This window comes from Giraffa tippelskirchi, chromosome 11 (assembly GCF_054371585.1).
Source record: "Giraffa tippelskirchi isolate mGirTip1 chromosome 11, T2T-mGirTip1v1.2.pri, whole genome shotgun sequence".
Classification (NCBI taxonomy): domain Eukaryota; kingdom Metazoa; phylum Chordata; class Mammalia; order Artiodactyla; family Giraffidae; genus Giraffa; species Giraffa tippelskirchi.
In genome coordinates, this window is record NC_137285.1 from 82,790,428 (window position 1) to 82,808,646 (window position 18,219).

General features: G+C 38.1%; 1 protein-coding gene across 3 annotated transcripts in view; it reads right to left on the reverse strand.

Annotated features, from left to right (window-relative positions):
- Positions 1-18,219, reverse strand: part of DYNC2H1 (dynein cytoplasmic 2 heavy chain 1) — a 362,922-nt gene that overhangs the window by 77,543 nt on the left and 267,160 nt on the right. For all 3 annotated transcript variants that reach the window (XM_081541773.1, XM_081541771.1, XM_081541772.1), the window contains one exon: positions 6,986-7,102. In XM_081541773.1, the coding sequence (XP_081397899.1) occupies positions 6,986-7,102 (117 nt within the window). The remainder of the gene's footprint in view (positions 1-6,985; positions 7,103-18,219) is intronic.

The window sequence follows — 18,219 nt, forward strand, 5'->3', positions numbered from 1 at the left end:
ATAAACAGATAACTCCTCCTTTTCACTACACTTGAACTGAAGAGATCATCAAGTAGAGAACCAATGCAGTCATTTTTTGATAATAAAGAGAGAGGCTGTATAAAAAATGGAGCATACACAGACACATACACATATATCATACCAGTTTCAGTGCAGCATCAGCCCTCTTAGAATATACATACCATGCATATTATAATTATATATATGTATATATGTGTGTGTGTATAGAATGCTTCCCTGGTGGTGCACGTGCTACAGAAACCACTTGCAATGCAGGAGATGTAAGAGATATAGGTTCAATTCCTGGGTTGGGAAGATTCCCTGGAGAAGGGCATGGTAACCCACTCCAGTATTCATGCCTGGAGAATCCCGTAGACAGAGGAGCCTGGCAGGTTATGGTCCACAGTGTCACAAAGAGTTGGACAAGACTAAAGCAACTTAGCACAATACACACACACACATACACATATGTGTGTGCATGTGAGTGTGTATATATATACATATATATATATGGTGGGACTTCTCTGGTGGCTCAGTAGTAAAGAATCCACCTGCCAATGCAGATAAAAGATGTGGGTTCAATCCCTGGGTTAGGAAGATCCTCTGGAGAAGAAAATGGCAACCCACTCCAGGATTCTTGCCTGGGATATCCCATGGACAGAGGAGCCTGGAGAGCTATAGTCCATGGGTCTGCAAAGAGTTGGACATGACTTAGTGACTAAGCAACAACAACAACTACACACACACACACACACACACACACACACACACACAGAGGGAAGGAGAAAGAGAGATGCTGGTGACTAGCAGAGCAAGTAAGGTCAATGCTGAAAGACAGAAGAGGGGAGTATTTTGAGTTGCTACACTGAAGCTGATGCTGTAAGCTATTATACCTTTCTAAAAGAAAAATTGAAATGAAGCTAGTGAGTGCCAATACAAAGAAGCTTTTGTATTAAATACAAATTACTAATTTTACATGCCTGAGAATTTCATAATTTTTACTTACAATACTGTGATATTAATATACACGAAACATAGTACCCCTAGGCAGACAAGTACAGGATTGACAGTCATCACTCAACAGGCCCTTTAGATCTGTCTGTATCTTTTGGTCTCTGATAGAAAGTCATTATTTATTTATAACTTGGGTATGTAAAACAAAATAGCAATTAAAAAAAACTATAGATTAATATAAAAATGGCATATTAATAAAACCACATTTATTTCTAGGGAAGAACTTTAATAGGCTATCTGCTCCATAACTCCCACTCCAGTATTCTTGCCTGGAGAATCCCGTGGACAGAGGAGCTTGGTGGGCTGCTGTCCACAGGGTCGCACAGAGTTGGACATGACTAAAGCAACTTAACATGCATGCATGCATTGGAGAAGGAAATGGCAACCCACTACAGTATTCTTGCCTGGAGAATCCCAGGGACGGGAGAGCCTGGTGGGCTGCCGTCCATGGGGTCACACAGAGTCGGACACGACTGAAGCCACTTAGCAGCAGCAGCAGCTCCATAACTTGGTTAGAGGAATGATTCTGATGCTCTGTCAAACTACCAAGAAAAGAGGTAATTTAGTAGCATAAATTCTTCCTGGGTTGGGAAGATCCCCTGGAGGAGGGCATGGCAACCCACTCCAGTGTTCCTGCCTGGAGAATCCCCGTGGACTGAGCAGCCTGGTGGGGCTACAGTCGTCCATAGGGTCGCAGGGAGTCAGACACGACTGAGCGACTGAACACACAGCACACAGCAGAATAACAGAGTAATAACAAAATCTCAATTTAGAAGATCTACACAGATCATGACATTTAAATGGAAAAGTGAATAACATTTGAGAATACTGCTATGTGCCAGGTACATCATGAATTTCATATGAAGCTTTTTTTTTATTATTATTTTAACAGTTTCAGCAATATAAAGAAAGGGAGCAAGAAGAACAGATTATGAAGAATGTTAAGAAATGTCAAAAATTTGAAAACTTATATCGTTCAGAGGAAACAATAGAGCACATTTTATAAAATGGACCCATAATGAACAGTTTATCTTTCCTTCCATGTCATCCTAAAAAATAATGTATATATTTTCATGACAGTGGAATGCTTTTTGGCATTCTGTGTGTTCAACTAACTGTTAGAAACACAATAAATACGACAGCATAAAATGCTTCCGTGTATGTATGCGTGTGCGAGTGTGTTGCTTAAAAGTTTGAAAAGTGACCAACTGCTCTAATATAGTGAGCAAACTGGTTCATAATTTTAAGACTAAAAGGAACAGTCAGCATTTCAACAGTCAGTGCAGATATTCACTGAGGAAAAAAAAAAACAACTCTGAAGTCCAAAACTCCATAATATTACTTAACAGAAAAAGAGCGTCTACAAAGCATAATCACTTAAGAGACACACATTAACTTACAATGTTTTCAAAATCAGAAGCAGACTTTCAGCTTCTGTTTTTAGCAGAGTTAAGATGAAAACAACCAAATATGTTGAGTAAAATAGTAAAGCAACTTCTTAAATACACTCAATTACAACTATGATCTGAGAACAGACAAATAATTATTCAAACAAGTGAGTGTTGGATTTTTAAACTTCATCTTTATTTATTTTATCCTGAATGTTAACACAAAGTATTCTGGATTAGAGAGAGATTATTTATCACCTCACAGCAAATAATGTGCTGCTCCTACACCTACACTCCAGGTCTTACCTTCAGGGTGACCAAATGACAGCCAGATCAGTTATCCTATGCACGTAGCCACACATTCCGTGAGCAAGGTGTGCAAAGGATGGGTAAAGAGGTTATTCTCTGCTTATAAAGAGGGAGAAGGAAGCTGTTGTGTTCCCCTCCAAAGAGGATGTCCTAGGAAATCTAACCAACCCTGTAGTATGTAAATAAAAATCTCTCCAGGAGCCAAACGGTCTACTTGTTACTCGGTCGCTCGGTCATGTCTGACTATGCTATACAATGGACTGCAGTACCCCAGGCTTCCCTGTCTTTTGCTATTACCGGAGTTTGCTCAAACATGTCCACTGAGTTGATGATGGTATCGCATCCTCTGCTGCCCCCTTCTCCTCTTGCCCTCAATCTTTCCCAGCATCAGGGCTTTTCTAATGAGTCACTTCTTTGCACCAGGTGGCCAAAGTTTTGGAGTTTCAGCTTCAGCATCAGTCCTTCCAATGAATATTCAAGAATGATTTCCTTTAGGATGGACTGGTTGGATCTCCTTGCAGTCCAAGGGACACTCAAGAGTCTTCTCCAACACCACAGTTCAAAAGCATCAATTCTTCAGCGTTCAGCTTTCTTTATAGTCCAACTCTCACATCCATACATGACTACTGGCAAAACCACAGTTTTGACTATACAGACCTTTGTCAACAAAGTGATGTCTCTTGTTTTTTAATACATTGTCTAGGTTGGTCACAGCTTTTCTTCCAAGGAGCAAGCATCTTCTAATTTCAATGCTCAGTCACCATCTGCTCCAGTTATTTTGGAGCCCAAGAAAATAAAGTCTGTCACTGTTTCCATTGTTTCTCATCTATTTGCCATGAAGTGATGGCGCCAGATGCCATGATCTTAGTTTTCTGAATGTTGAGTTATAAGCCAGCTTTTTTTACTCTCCTCTTTCACCTTCATCAAGATGCTCTTTAGCTCCTCTTCACTTTCTGCCATTAGGGTGGTGTCATATGCATATCTGAGGTTATTGGTATTTCTCCCAACAATCTTTGTTCCATCCTGTGTTTCATCCAGCCTACATTTTGCATGATGTACTCTGCATACAAGTGAAATAATCAGGGTGACAATATACAGCCCTGATGTACTCCTTTCCCAGTTTTGACCCCATCCATTGTTCCATGTTTGGTTCTAATTGTTGCTTCTTGACCTGCGTACAGTTTTCTCAGGAGGCAAGTAAGGTGGTTTAGTATTCCCATCTCTTTAAGAATTTTCCACAGTTGGTTGTGATTCACACAATGATCTAGAGATGTTTCCAAGTTTGGGCTTTATCCTTCTGTCGTGGAAATACCCATGAAGATAATGCTCTGGTCTTGCCAGTGCCCTGAGTCTTAGAAGGAATTTACAGCTGTCACATGTTCCTCTCAGAGAGATAATACAAGTTTTATTATCCTTTTTGAATACAGCACTTAGCTAGATAAATAGCTACAAAGTTAATTTCCACAGTATATGAAGAGTCACATAAGGCTGGGGTTTTTTATGAGAATACAAGACATCCAGAAAGGTTTTTATTTCTCCATGCTAAGAATGAGAGAGTAGCAAACAAGCCACTGAAGTTCAAAGACACTGGTGAACCTGAGCTGTGGTATTCATATACATGGGCTTGGGAGACCAGGGATAATGTCCAATATCTGCTCAAGGTGGAGAGGTAAAAATGATACATCCAAAAAACGTGAAACCCCCAATGACTACATCCTCGACAGAAGACTGAAATATTAATAACCTGCCTTCCACCCATCACCTGTGCCTCAGGGACTACAGGAAAACTGCCTATGTTGAAATCTCGTACTAACTGGAGAGGGGAGTTTATGTGTCGAATCTCTTGTCAAAAAATAGCCACAATCAAAACTTCAGTGTTAGTTTGTATGCACTCCCTCGGAATTTCCAACAAATTTCAAGAATTTAATTTATATGGTTCCAAACTAGTGCTATCTCCAAGTATTTGAAAGGAGCATAATCCTTATCTTCACACAAACCAAACCCTAATCCTACACTCTAAGTTGAAGAGGTGCCTGGTGGGCTACTGTCCACGGAGGTCACAAAGGGTCAGACATGACTGGGTGACGCGACTGTCACTTTCACTACTTCCAAATAAGAGAAAGCCTACTCCTCCGTTCCAAATCTTCACTTGCTTAGTTTAAAATATCATTTTCTATGGGAATTATTGTGCAAACTGTAAGTCCATACTACAGAAATATGAAGAGGGAAATGAGTAACAGCTGGGGAGGCTTCTGGAAGCTGCTGGGACTTTACCTGCTCATCCCTGGTTTAGCACAGCTAGGAGATTCCAGTAGAAGGAAAACAGCATTTGGAAAGTCCTCATAGACAGAACCACTGAGATCTGCCTCACTATGGAAAAGGCTTACAGGTTAGGTTGGATATGAAGCCATGTTGTGAAAAACGATTTTCTTTAGGAAAATTAATGTAATAATCTGAAATATGACTTCGAGGATGGACATATTATAAGGAGAGTCAAATTTGCTGTTTTCTGCAATAGCATGTATGAGAAAAAATAAAAGCCTAAATTACGGCAATAGCTTCAGGAAGGAAATGGGAGAGATAAAAAAATAAAAACATTATAACAGGATGAAGCACAAGATATTTGAAAGATTAATTTGACTACTATGAATATAATATAACTATCTTTTAATGAATCTGTATTTATCTTACAAATAAAAGTTAAAATGGCATTTTAAAAGTTACGCTTGGTTCTGGACAAAATGGGCGACCTATCTCCCACTTCTGCATTCTGTCTTGGACAAAACAAGAAGATACTGAACCCAGAAGATGGCACAAAAAGAATGGACAACGTTTGGGAGACAGGAAGGGTTTGGGTAACAGGCAAGTAGAGAATATGGTAACTTGTAGCTGAGGGCTGGATGCACGGCTGGGGTCAAACCAGGAGAATTTTGGGTTTCAAACTTATCTTTTCATGTTTCCCTGGAAAGAATACTGCTCACCATCTTACCATTTCAGGGCTGAAAATAGCAGTATTAAGCTCGCACCAATGACAGCACAGTAGTTGATTATTTCACAGCATGCAGCCCAGATATGTGAGGAATACACTGAAACAGGTATAGCTGGTAAGGCTGGCTTTTAGAATTGCAAGTTCTCAGAGTATCACACAGAATAGATGCAAAACAAAACAAAATCCACACCTGTATTTAATGTGGTGAAATTTAGGGAGATCAGAGACAAAATATTCTAGCGGGCAAAAAACTAATGAGTTACAAAGAAATAAGAATCAGATTAACAGCAAATTTCAATAAATTTGTATAAATTTGATTTTAATTTAAAGGATAAGCAAAGGTTGGTTTAAGAAAAAAAAGAAGGCTAAAGAATACTAACTTCAACATGAATCGATACGAAGCATGGAAATCAGGGCGGTGACTTCACGGTCGGGAACGTGTGCACTGTGGTTACCCGTCTGCCTCAGGCACAGCAGAGAGCCTGGTTTGGGATGCCAAGGCATGGGTGTATCTTTTCACTCTCTAATTCTTCCTCATGCTAGCTTTACCAATCTGATGGTCTCAATAAAGTGGCAATTCCAGTTACTTGAGGTCATTATTTATTCAGACTCCCAATAATCACCAACTGCTGACACTAAGAATAACTCGAAAACTGTAAGATTTGAGGGTTTGAAATTTTATAGGTTCTAAAATAAGCCTAATTTGACTTCCCTTATTGGAGAAGCCTATCGATATATAAATATTTTTATAGTATTACTAAACATATGAGTTGTAAAACTGTATTTTTTAATTTCAGAAAGTAAATCCTTATTCAATTAGAATAGTAACCATTAATACTGTAATGGTTTTGCCTAGTGAGCAAGCAACCATCTATAATCTATAACTATTATGCAATATAGAAATAAGTCAATTCCAATCGATGAATTGCTTTTTCTTAGCACTTGGATTCCTTTGAAAAATTTCACCTTTAAGAGCAGTCATTGACTTTACAGAACGAGGCAAGAGAAGACAAAGAGTGAGCAAAATATGTATCAGCCACAGAGGGTGTCACAGTACACTACCAGGATATGACAAATCCCACTGGTGACACTACTGCCTGGGCTGATCTACTTCTATTACTATTATTTCCTACATCTTTTTCCAGGACACTGCATACATTAAGGGCACACCAATGCCAAAATTTACCAACATATTTATCAACATGGACAATTTGGAGATAAAACTGGAAAAAAAAAAGATATGGAGAAAAAAGAAAAAACAAAGGAAGAATGTTCTACTACTAACCTGATTTAATTTCTTCCAGAGATTGAGGACAGGAGAAAGTTCATTAGACCAGATTTCTCTATCAAATTTGCAACCAGCTGTTACGGATCTGCCTAAGATCTTCAACTGTGAAATAACCTGAATGAAGAAAATAAAAAGCAATAAATGAACACGACCATTCCGTAGGATACAAGAACAGTCATATTTAGCTTATAAAGACTATGTGTACATATATATATATTTATGTACATATTACAATGACTCATCATTTGAAAAGGTACTTCTTTAGTTAGATTCATTCTTAATAACCTATTTGCTCACTTCTGAAATAAAAATATTTTTCAATTGGAATGATTTAAATCACATAACCTCAAAATGCTGATATAATTTTTTGAAAAGATGAAATGACAGAAAAGATAGTAAATAGTACGAAAGTGAAGTGAAAGTGTTAGTCACTCAGTTGTGTCCTACTTTTCACGACCCAATGGACTGTAGCCCACCAGACTCCTCTGTCCATGGAATTCTCCATAGGCAACAATACCTCAGAGGGTAGCCATTCCCTTCTCTAGGGGATCTTTTCAACCCAGGGATGGAACCAGGGTCTCCTGCATTGCAGGCAGATTCTTCACTATCTGAGCCACCAGGGAAGCCCAGTAAATAGTATAGCAAGCTATGAAATAGTATAACAATTTTAAGTAATTGGTGGTACACATTACAATAAATCTGAGCTTTTAGGATTCTACTGATATGAATCAATAGATTCTATTGATTTTAAGTTGCCATCTCAATGTTTCTTCTATATATAAAACTCAAATGAAAGAAGTTATATATAAATTAGTAAAATCAAGCAAAATAAATTCTTCTTTCCTACTTAGGGCGTTCACTTCTGTGAAAGGTGTCTGATGGCTCAGACAGTGAAGGATCTGCCTGCAATGCAGGAGACCTGGGTTCGATCCCTGGGTCGGGAAGATTCCCTGGAGAAAGGAATGGCTACACACTCTAGTATTCTTGCCTGGAAAATTCCATGGACCGAGGAGCCTGGTGGGCTACAGTCCCTGGGGTTGCAAAGAGTCGGACGCCACTGAGAAACTTTCACTTCACTTCACTTCTGTAACTTTCAAGTTATCAGGTTCTCTGTCACCATTCTCTGGAGAAGAAAACGGCAGCCCATCCCAGTATTCCTGCCTGGAGAACCCATGGACGGACCACGGAGTCGCAGAGAGCTGGACTCGATTGAGCGACTAACACACACACATCATCATTCTCATCAAAATCAATTCACTCACATTTTCTTTTCAACATAGTGTATAATGGCTTCCATTTCAATAATATCAATAAGTCTTCTTAATCATTTACTAAGAATGATCCAGGATATCATTGAGTATTCTATATATTATACTATACATATTAGAGTAGTATATATAAAAAGTAGTAGTATATAAAAAGGTAGTAGTATATAAAAATCAGTTAAGTATCTTTTGATGGTTCTTCATAAATATTTCAACTGAATATTAAAACTGTGCTAGCTCATTGCTTATCTGACAGAAACAAAATAAATTCCCAAATCCAAACAATATGTTTTCCTAAGCTAATATTTTATACATCAACATTTGCCGGGTATCAACTATTTTTTCTGTTTTACTTTTTGAGAAATATAAGCTGCTTTTCCTTTTTAATAGATTGGGCTACATTTAATATTTTGGGGGCTCTTATACTATTAAAGTTCACAATAAAATAAGGACCATAAATCTTTCAAAATAAATGCACTAATTAACTGATAAACATACAGAATCCTGCTGTTAAACTCAAGTTCCTTCTAGAGTTTTTGATTGATTCTCTAATCTAGAAAAAATTGTGGTGATTCATTGTTTCATTTTCTTTGTTTTTCTGATAAATTATTTTCATTTGCTCTGGCTGAACCCTACAACAGCATCTAATTCATCAGCTCTGCTAAACCACAAAACATCACTAGTTGGTAGTCAGAAGAAGTGCTATTTTGACTCTGGTAACACTTGCTATCACTTATTTGTGTTTAAAATTTGTCAAACATGACAGAAAACAAAATAAGAATGCAAAGCGATGTCTAAAGGAAAAAAGGTTCAAATATTTTTCTACACGTTTTTTACAGCTGATGTTAAAAACTATTTTAAAATAAAATGTTTACCAGCCCAAAAAGGTTTTCTTTCCAGAAAAATAACATATGAGCACTGCTTTTCATAATAACATGATTATAATATAATCTTTAATGAATAAATAGTAATAAAAAGGGAGTTTAAATGCATAACAAAAATACTGTATTAATGAGGATGGGGCTATAACTTATAACAATGGACCATCTTTTGTTTTTATAAAATCTGACACATTTATCTTTTTATAAAGTACAGATGATAAAATATCTTTTCATTACTCATGTTTTAAACCAATTAAAAATACTTTCTTCAATGATAGTCCTTTAAAATGGTGTCAAAGGGAATGAAATTTCCCATGAAAAAGACATCACTTCTTCCATGTGCTCACCGCACTGAGCAGCTCCCCTGGCACGCTCTGGGGCAGCGGCAAGGCTGTGGGGACCGGCAGGAGGCGCTGCCGCTGCGCTCCATCGGCTCTCATTTCCAACAACGAGAGACACCGCGGAAATGCCTAGGCTTCTCCTGAGCAACTGTGTCTTTATTGCAGCATACTAAATCTTACCGTTTTATTTTGCCTTTCTGTTGGATGTTGTAAAGCACACAGAAGAATTTCTAATCGAACAACAGCTTTATAGAACCTGAGAGCGTGAGTTGGTGTCTGTCTTCTTTTGGCATAAACTGTTTCCCTCGTTTTCCTTTCCTCATTTTCTCTTTGATTTCCTCAACTATTGATTTTACACAAATAGATTAGTTTTATTTCTGTAAGTTACCTCCAGTAAAGTCCTTCTTGGAATGAGAAAGAATACAGACTTTACACGGAGAAGGCACTGTCAACCCACTCCAGTACTCTTTCCTGGAAAATCCCAGGGACGGAGGAGCCTGGTGGGCTGCCGTCTATGGGGTCGGACACGACTGAAGCGACTTAGCAGCAGCAGTAGCAGCAACACAGACTTTACAAATGAATGCTCATTCTCAAATTACAGGTGAGAAAATGGATTGTCAAAGAAATTAAGCAAATTACATGTTTGTCTTGGGGTATATGGCAGCAGATTAAATACCTGGAGAAAATTTTATAATAGTGCAATTTAAAATTATGCATAAATAACAATATTAGCAACAAAAAAAACTTTTCAAATTTATCACTGAAGTGTCAAGAAAATTAAGTTTGGAAAGCGTTAAATGGTAGAGCCAAAGAGGCAGAGCTGACCTAGAGACCTGGGTGGGTTCTGAAGCAACATTTGCCCTGGGGTAGCTGCCTAAGGGGCCTACAGCTTGGTTGGTTGGTTTACTTTTTATGAACTATTTTTAGATTTATATAAAAGTGGCAAAAATAGTACAGAAAATTCCAATTATACATTTAACCCCTAACGATAGTAACATCTTACATAATCACTGTATAATTAACAAAACCAGGAAATTAACACTGTATAATACTATTAACTAATCTACTACAAACCATGTTCAAATTTTACCAGTTTTCCCACAGGTTTCCTATTATTCTCTCAGGAAAATAACACATTGCATTTAGCTGTTATTTATCATAGTCTCACCCAAAACTGTGACAGTCATTCTTTTTCCTTCTGACCTTGACACTTTTGAAAAACACTGGTCAATTACTTTGTAAAATGTCCCTCATTGAGTTCATAAGGTTCAAATTTTCAAAGAGAGAAAACAGAAGTCCAGATTCATGTTAATGTATGGCAAAACAAATACAATATTGTAAAGTTAAAAAATAGAAAATAAACTAATTTAAAAAAATAATAAAAAAATAATAATAAATAAATAATAAAAAGATGGACATTTATTAACACACACACAAAACAAAGTACCCAATAGGCTAGTGAGAAAACAAACTGCCTTGCAGAGGGAAAGAGCAGGAACACCTGCTGTTTGTTACCTTGGCTTTTGGGTGATAATGTAATCTGTCTAAAATTCAAACTACACTCCACACACTGCAATCATGAAAATTCCACAAATCGAAACTGACAGAACTACAGTGAATGAGATTCACAGAGGAAAATTAAAGCAGAAACCACTAATGTTCAAACAGAGGCAATGCTGAAAATCAACCCAAACATAACAACTTATAAAGTTTAGAATGTAGATGGAAGAAAAGAGTAAGAGCAAAAATTAATAACAGAAAACAGATATAAAAGAGATCAGATTTTTTAAAGTAACTAAAGACAATAAAATTATGAGACTTCTAAGTAGACTGAATGACATATAGCTACATGATAAAATAAGAGACGGCAAAAATGTATTTAAAATTCTAATTTTTACAAGGAATATAATTAGACATGCTGTGTAGAGCGACCCAAGATGGGACGGGGTTGTGGTGGAGAGGTCTGACAAAACGTGATCCACTGGAAAAGGGCATGGCAAACCACTTCAGTATTCTTGCCTTGAGAACCCCATGAATAGCACGAAAAGGAAAAAAGATAAGATACAAAGATGAACTCCCCAGGTGGGTAGGTACCCAGTATGCTACTGGAGAAGCAACTACAAAAAGAATGAAGAGACGGAGCCAAAGTGATAACAATGCCCAGTTGTGGATGTGACTGGAGTGGAAGTAAAGTCCGATGCAGTAAAGAACAATACTGCATAGGAACCTGGAATGTTAGGTCCATGAATCAAGGTAAACTGGAAGTGGTCAAACAGGAGATGGCAAGAGTGAACGTTGACATTTTAGGAATCAGTGACCTACAATGGACAGGAAGGAGCATTTTAATTCAGATGACCATTATATCTACTACTGTGGGGAAAATCCCTTAGAAGAAATGGAGCAGCCCTCATAGTCAATAAAAGAGTCCAAAATACAGTACCAAGGTGCAATGTCAAAAATGACAGAATGATCTCTGTTCGTTTCCAAGGCAAACCATTTAAAATCATATTAATCCAAGTCTACACCCCAACCAGTAATGAAGTTGAACGAAGAAGCTAAAGTTGAACGGTTCTATGAAGACCTACAAGACCTTTTAGAGCTAACACCAAAAAAAAGTGCCCTTTCATTATAGGGGAGTGGAATGCAAAAGAAGGAAGTCAAGAGATACCTGGAGTAACAGACAAGTTTGGCCTTGGAGTACAGAATGAAGCAGGGCAAAGAGTAACAGAGTTTTCCAAGAAAATCCACTGGTCATAGCAAACACCCTCTTCCAAAAATACAAGAGATGACTCTACACATGGGTATCACCAGATGGTCAATACCGAAATCAGACTGATTATATTCTTTGCAGTCAAAGACAGAGAAGCACTATACAGTCAGCAAAAACAAGACCGGGAGCTGACTGTGGCTCAGATCATGAACTCCTTATTGCCAAATTCAGACTTTAATTGAAGAAAGTAGGAAAAACCATTAGATCACTCAGGTATGACCTAAATAAAATCCTTTATGATTATACAATGAAAGTGACAAACAGATTCAAGGGATGAGATGTGCTACACAGAGTGCCTGAAGAACTATGGACTGAGAGGTTCGTGACATTGTACAGGAGGCAGTGATCAAGGTCACCCCCAAGAAAAAGAAATGCAAAAAGGCAGGCAAAATGGTTGTCTGAGGAGGCCTTACAAATACCTGAGAAAATAAGAGACACTAAAGGCAAAGGAGAAAAGGAAAGATATACCCATTTGAATGCAGAGTTCCAAAGAATAGCATGGAGAGACAAGAAAGCCTTCCTCAGTGATAAATGAAAGGAAATAGAAGAAAAAAATAGAATGGGAAAGACTAGCTGCTGCTGCTGCTAAGTTGCTTCAGTCGTGTCCGACTCTGTGCGACCCCATAGACGAAAGCCCATCAGGCTCCCCCGTCCCTGGGATTCTCCGGGCAAGAACACTGGAGTGGGTTGCCATTTCCTTCTTCAATGCATGAAAGTGAAAAGTGAAAGTGAAGTCGCTCAGTCGTGTCCGACTCTTAGCGACCCCATGGACTGCAGCCTATCAGGCTCCTCCATCCATGGGATTTTCCAGGCAAGAGTACTGGAGTGGGGTGGGGAAAGACTAGAGATTTCTTCAAAAATTAGAGATACCAAGGGAACATTTCATGCAAGGATGGGCTCAATAAAGGACAGAAATGGTCTGGACCTAACAGAAGCAGAAGATATTAAGAAGAGGTGGCAAGAATACACAGAAGAACTATCCAAAAAAGATCTTCATGACAGTGATGCTGTGATCACTTACCTAGAGCCAGACATCTTGGAATGCGAAGTTAAGTGGGCCTTAGGAAGCATCAGTATGAACAAAGCTAGTGGAGGTGATGGAATTCCAATTGAGCTGTTTCAAATTGTAAAAGATGATGCTGTGAAAGTGCTGCACTCAATATGCCAGCAAATGTGGAAAACTCAGCAGTGGCCACAGGACTGGAAAAGGTCAGTTTTCATTCCAATCCCAAAGAAAGGCAATGCCAAAGAATGCTCCAACTACCACACAGTTACACTCATCTCACACGCTAGTAAAGTAATGCTTAAAATTCTCCAAGCCAGGCTTCAGCAGTATGTGAACCATGAACTTCCACATGTTCAAACCCGATTTTGAAAAGGCAGAGGAAACAGAGATCAAATTGCCAACATCCGCTGGATCATAGAAAAAGAAAGAGAGTTTCAGAAAAATATCTACTTCTGCTTTATTGACTTAGGCAAAGCCTTCGACTGTGTGGATCACAACAAACTGTGGAAATTCTTAACGAGATAGGATACCAGACCATACCTGCCTCCTGAGAAATCTGTATGCAGGTTGGGAAGCAACAGTTAGAACTGGACATGGAACAACAGACTGGTTTCAAATTGGGAAAGGAGAACTCAAGGCTGTATATTATCACCCACCTTATTAAACTTTGATGCAGAGTACATCATGTGAAATGCTGGGCTGGATGAAACACAAGCTAGGATCAAGACTGCCAGGAGAAATATCAATAACCTCAGCTCTCAGATGACATCACCCTTATGGCAGAAAGCATAGAAGAATTAAGAGTCTCTTGATGAAAGTGAAAGAGGAGAGTGAAAGAGTAGGCTTAAAACTCATCATTCAAAAAACTAAGATAATGGCATCCAGTCCCATCACTTCATGGCAGATAGATGGGGAATCAACAGAAACAGTGAGACACTTTTTTTGGGCTCCAAAATCACTGCAGATGATCAAATTAAAAGACGCTTGCTCCTTGGAAGAAAAGCTATGACCAACCTAGAAAGCATATTAAAAAGTAGAGACATTATTTTGCCAACAAAAGTCTGTCTAGTCAAAGCTATGGTTTTTCCAGTAGTCATGTATGGAAGTGACAGTTGGACTATAAAGAAAGCGGAGAGCCGAAGAATTGATGCTTTTGAACTGTGGTGTTGGAGAAGACTCTTGAGAGTCCCTTGGACTGCAACGAGATCCAACCAGTCCATCCTAAAGGAGATCAGTCCTGGGTGTTCATTGGAAGGACTGATGCTGAAGCTGAAACTCCAGTACTTTGGCCACCTGATGGGAAGATGTGAGTCACTGGAAAAGACCCTGATGCTGGGAAAGATTGGAGTCGGGAGGAGAAGGGAATGACAGAGGATGAGATTGTTGGATGGCATCACTGACTCGATGGATATGAGTTTGAGCAAGCTCTGGGATTTGGTTATGAACAGGGAAGCCTGGCGTGCTGCAGTCCATAGGGTCGCAGAGTATCAGACATGAATGAGTAACTGAACTGAACTGATCTGCACAAAAATATCTAGTAATCCCAAAACATGCTAAAAGTAATTAAACGTATACATATTGGAAGGAAAAATAGCTAAATCATCTTTTCCTCCAATAACAATTCACAGAAAAAGAATTTATAACACATTTCATATAATGTGTAACATTTTATATGCATACATTATATTTTTATATTTGTATTTGAAGTAAATATAAATTAATTAAACAATATTATTTTTTAAATTTCAGCTCAAGTATTATTAATATTTCCTTTTTCAATAGCTATTTGGGTGCCTGTAAAAGTTTACTTAATGCATATTCTCTCTTCACTCACTCCCTGACATTGTCATCTTCCCTCTGGGTGCCTGGCTGGGTACGTTTCACTGTGCTACCAAAAATATCAGGGTGTAAGAAATTATATTAAATCTTGCTACATACTGTAAAAGGAAGACAGTAGACTAAGCTTTAAAGTGAGATATAGGAGAAAATCCAGAGGTTTATCTTCCTAATGTTAAAATATGCAAGATAAAGGGTGGGGAATCCTTTCTCTATGCCCGTCTTGTGCTCAGTAATAACATTTATGCCAGTCATATTCAAGATCAAACTGCAATTTATGTTGGTGATTTGACAGATAAGATTGCACTCAAGATCAAAAGTGAAATGTGCAGGCAATCTACCATGTCAAGTACTCACATCACCATCTTTCTCTCATATTTCTAAGCACTATGATATTTAAAGCCTGAAAATAGATATAAGGAGAACTCCTAGCTTTTTCAATTTTAACAAGCAAATTAAGAATGAATTTCTCATCAAAAGATGTTTAAGTTTTACTAAAACTAGTGAATATATCAGTTTTCAAATACTGAGGTATAAATTATTTGGAGTGATAGGCTGAACACTTCAGTATAAATCATATATATTGATGTTTTATGTATAACTGGTTAATATTAAATAACTCAAATCTGGAATTAATCATTAGACTATATGAAATGCTTGGAACCATCTCTGTCTTGTGGAGATATAATCATGATGTTTTGTAGAGTGATAATTTTTTGTATAATCATAAATTTTCGTATAATTAGTGGCTCTAACAATCCGGCTTGCTGGGAGTAAAATTATACTTCGATATTTTTTAGACAGACACAGAATATATGAACGCTTTACATCACATACATACCTATACATACAGATACAAAAGACTTCATGTTTCCTAATACTTTCATATATTTATTATGAAAAATTTATTAAGTGACATTTAAAAACAGCTGGGCAGTTAATTAAAAATTAAACATGTACCTGTCATATGATCCAGCCATTCACTCCTAAGTATTTGTCCAAGAAAAATAAAAGCATGTGCTCATAAAAAACATACAAGGTTCAAATGTTCATAGTAACTTAACCTTAGTAGGCTCAAACTGGAAACAACATAATGTCCTTCAATGAGTGAATGAATAAGCAAGCTGTAGTACATCCACAGGATGGTCTACTAATCAGCAATTAAAAAACCCAGAGTCCCAATAAGATCACACAGATGAATCTTATAATAATAATGTTGAATGAGAAAGAAACCAAACTGAAAAGAGTACTTAACTCTTACTCTTATGTAAAACTCCAGAAAATGCAAACCTCCTGCAAACTGACAGAACAGAAATCAGAGTTGCCTGGGATAGGGGAGGGGAGAGAGGAGGAAGGGACTATAAAGTATGAGGGAAAACTATGGGGGTGACGGAAGTATTTGGTATATTGTGATGCTCTCACAATGTATCGTATGCCAAACTTCATCAAACCATAAAAACCAAATATGTGCAGTTTATTAAATTAAACACCCTCTTCAAACAACACAAGAGAAGACTCTACACGTGGACATCACCAGATGGTCAACACTGAAATCAGACTGATTATATTCTTTGCAGCCAAATGTGGAGATGCTCTATACAGTCAGCAAAAACAAGACCGGGACCTGACTGTGGCTCAGATCATGAAATCCTTATTGGCAAATTCAGACTTAAATTGAAGAAAGTAGGGAAAACCACTAGACCATTCAGGTATGATCTAAATCAAATCCCTTACAATTATACCGTAGAAGTGACAAAGAGATTCAAAGGATTAGATCTGATAGACAGACCGCCTGAAGAACTATGGACCCAGGTTCGTGACACTATACTGGAGGCAGTGATCAAGACCACCCCCAAGAAAAAGAAATGAAAAAAGGCAAAATGGTTGTCTGAAGAGGTCTTACAAATAGCTGAGAAAGGACAAGACACAAAAGGCAAAGGGGAAAAAGATATACAGACATGAATGCAGAGTGCCGAGGAACAGCAAGGAGAGATAAGAAAGCCTTCGTCAGCGATCAATGCAAAGAAATAGAGGAAAACAATAGAATGGGAAAGACTAGAAATGTCTTCAAGAAAATCAGAGATATTAAGGGAACATTTCATGCAAAGATGGGCACAACGAAGGACAGAAATGGTATGGGCCTAAGAGAAGCAGAAGATATTAGAAGAGATGGCAAGAATACACAGAAGAACTATCCAAAAAAGATCTTCGTGACCCACATAACCACAATGGTGTGATCACTCAACTAGAGCCAGACATCCTGGAATACAAGGTCAAGTGGGCCTTAGGAAGCATCAGTATGAACAAAGCTAGTGGACGTGATGAAATTCCAATGAGCTATTTCAAATCCTAAAAGATGATGCTGTGAAAGTGCTGCACTCAACATGCCAGCAAATTTGGAAAACTCAGCAGTGGCCACAGGACTGGAAAAGGTCAGTTTTCATTCCAATCCCAAAGAAAGGCAATGCCAAAGAATGCTCAAACTACCACACAAATTGCACTCATCTCACATACTAGCAAAGAAATGCTCAAAATTCTCCAAGCCCGGTTTCAACAGTATGTCAACCGTGAACTTCCAGATGTTCAAGCTGGATTTAGAAAAGGCAGAGAAACTAGAGACCAAATTGCCAACATCCATTGGATCATCAAAAAAGAAAGAGAGTTCCAGAAAAACATCTACTTCTGCTTTACTGACTTCAGCAAAATCTTTGTGTGGATCACAACAAACTGTGGAATATTTTTAAAGAGATGGGAATACCAGACCACCTGACCTGCTTCCTGAGAAATCTGTATGCAGGTCAAGAAGCAACAGTTAGAACTGGACATGCAACAACAGACTGGTTCCAAACAGGGAAAGGAGTACATCAAGGCTGTATATTGTCACCCTGCTTATTTAACTTATATGCAAAGTACACCATGTGAAATGCTGGGCTGGAGGAAGCACAAGCTGAAAATAAGATTGCCGGGAGAAATATCAATAACCTCAGATATGCAGATGACACCACCCTTATGGTAGAAAGTGAAGAAGAACTAAAGAGCTTCTTGATTACAGTGAAAGAGGGCAGTGAAACCGTTGGCTTAAATCTCAACATTCCAAAAACTAAGATCACGGCATCTGGTCCCCATCACTTC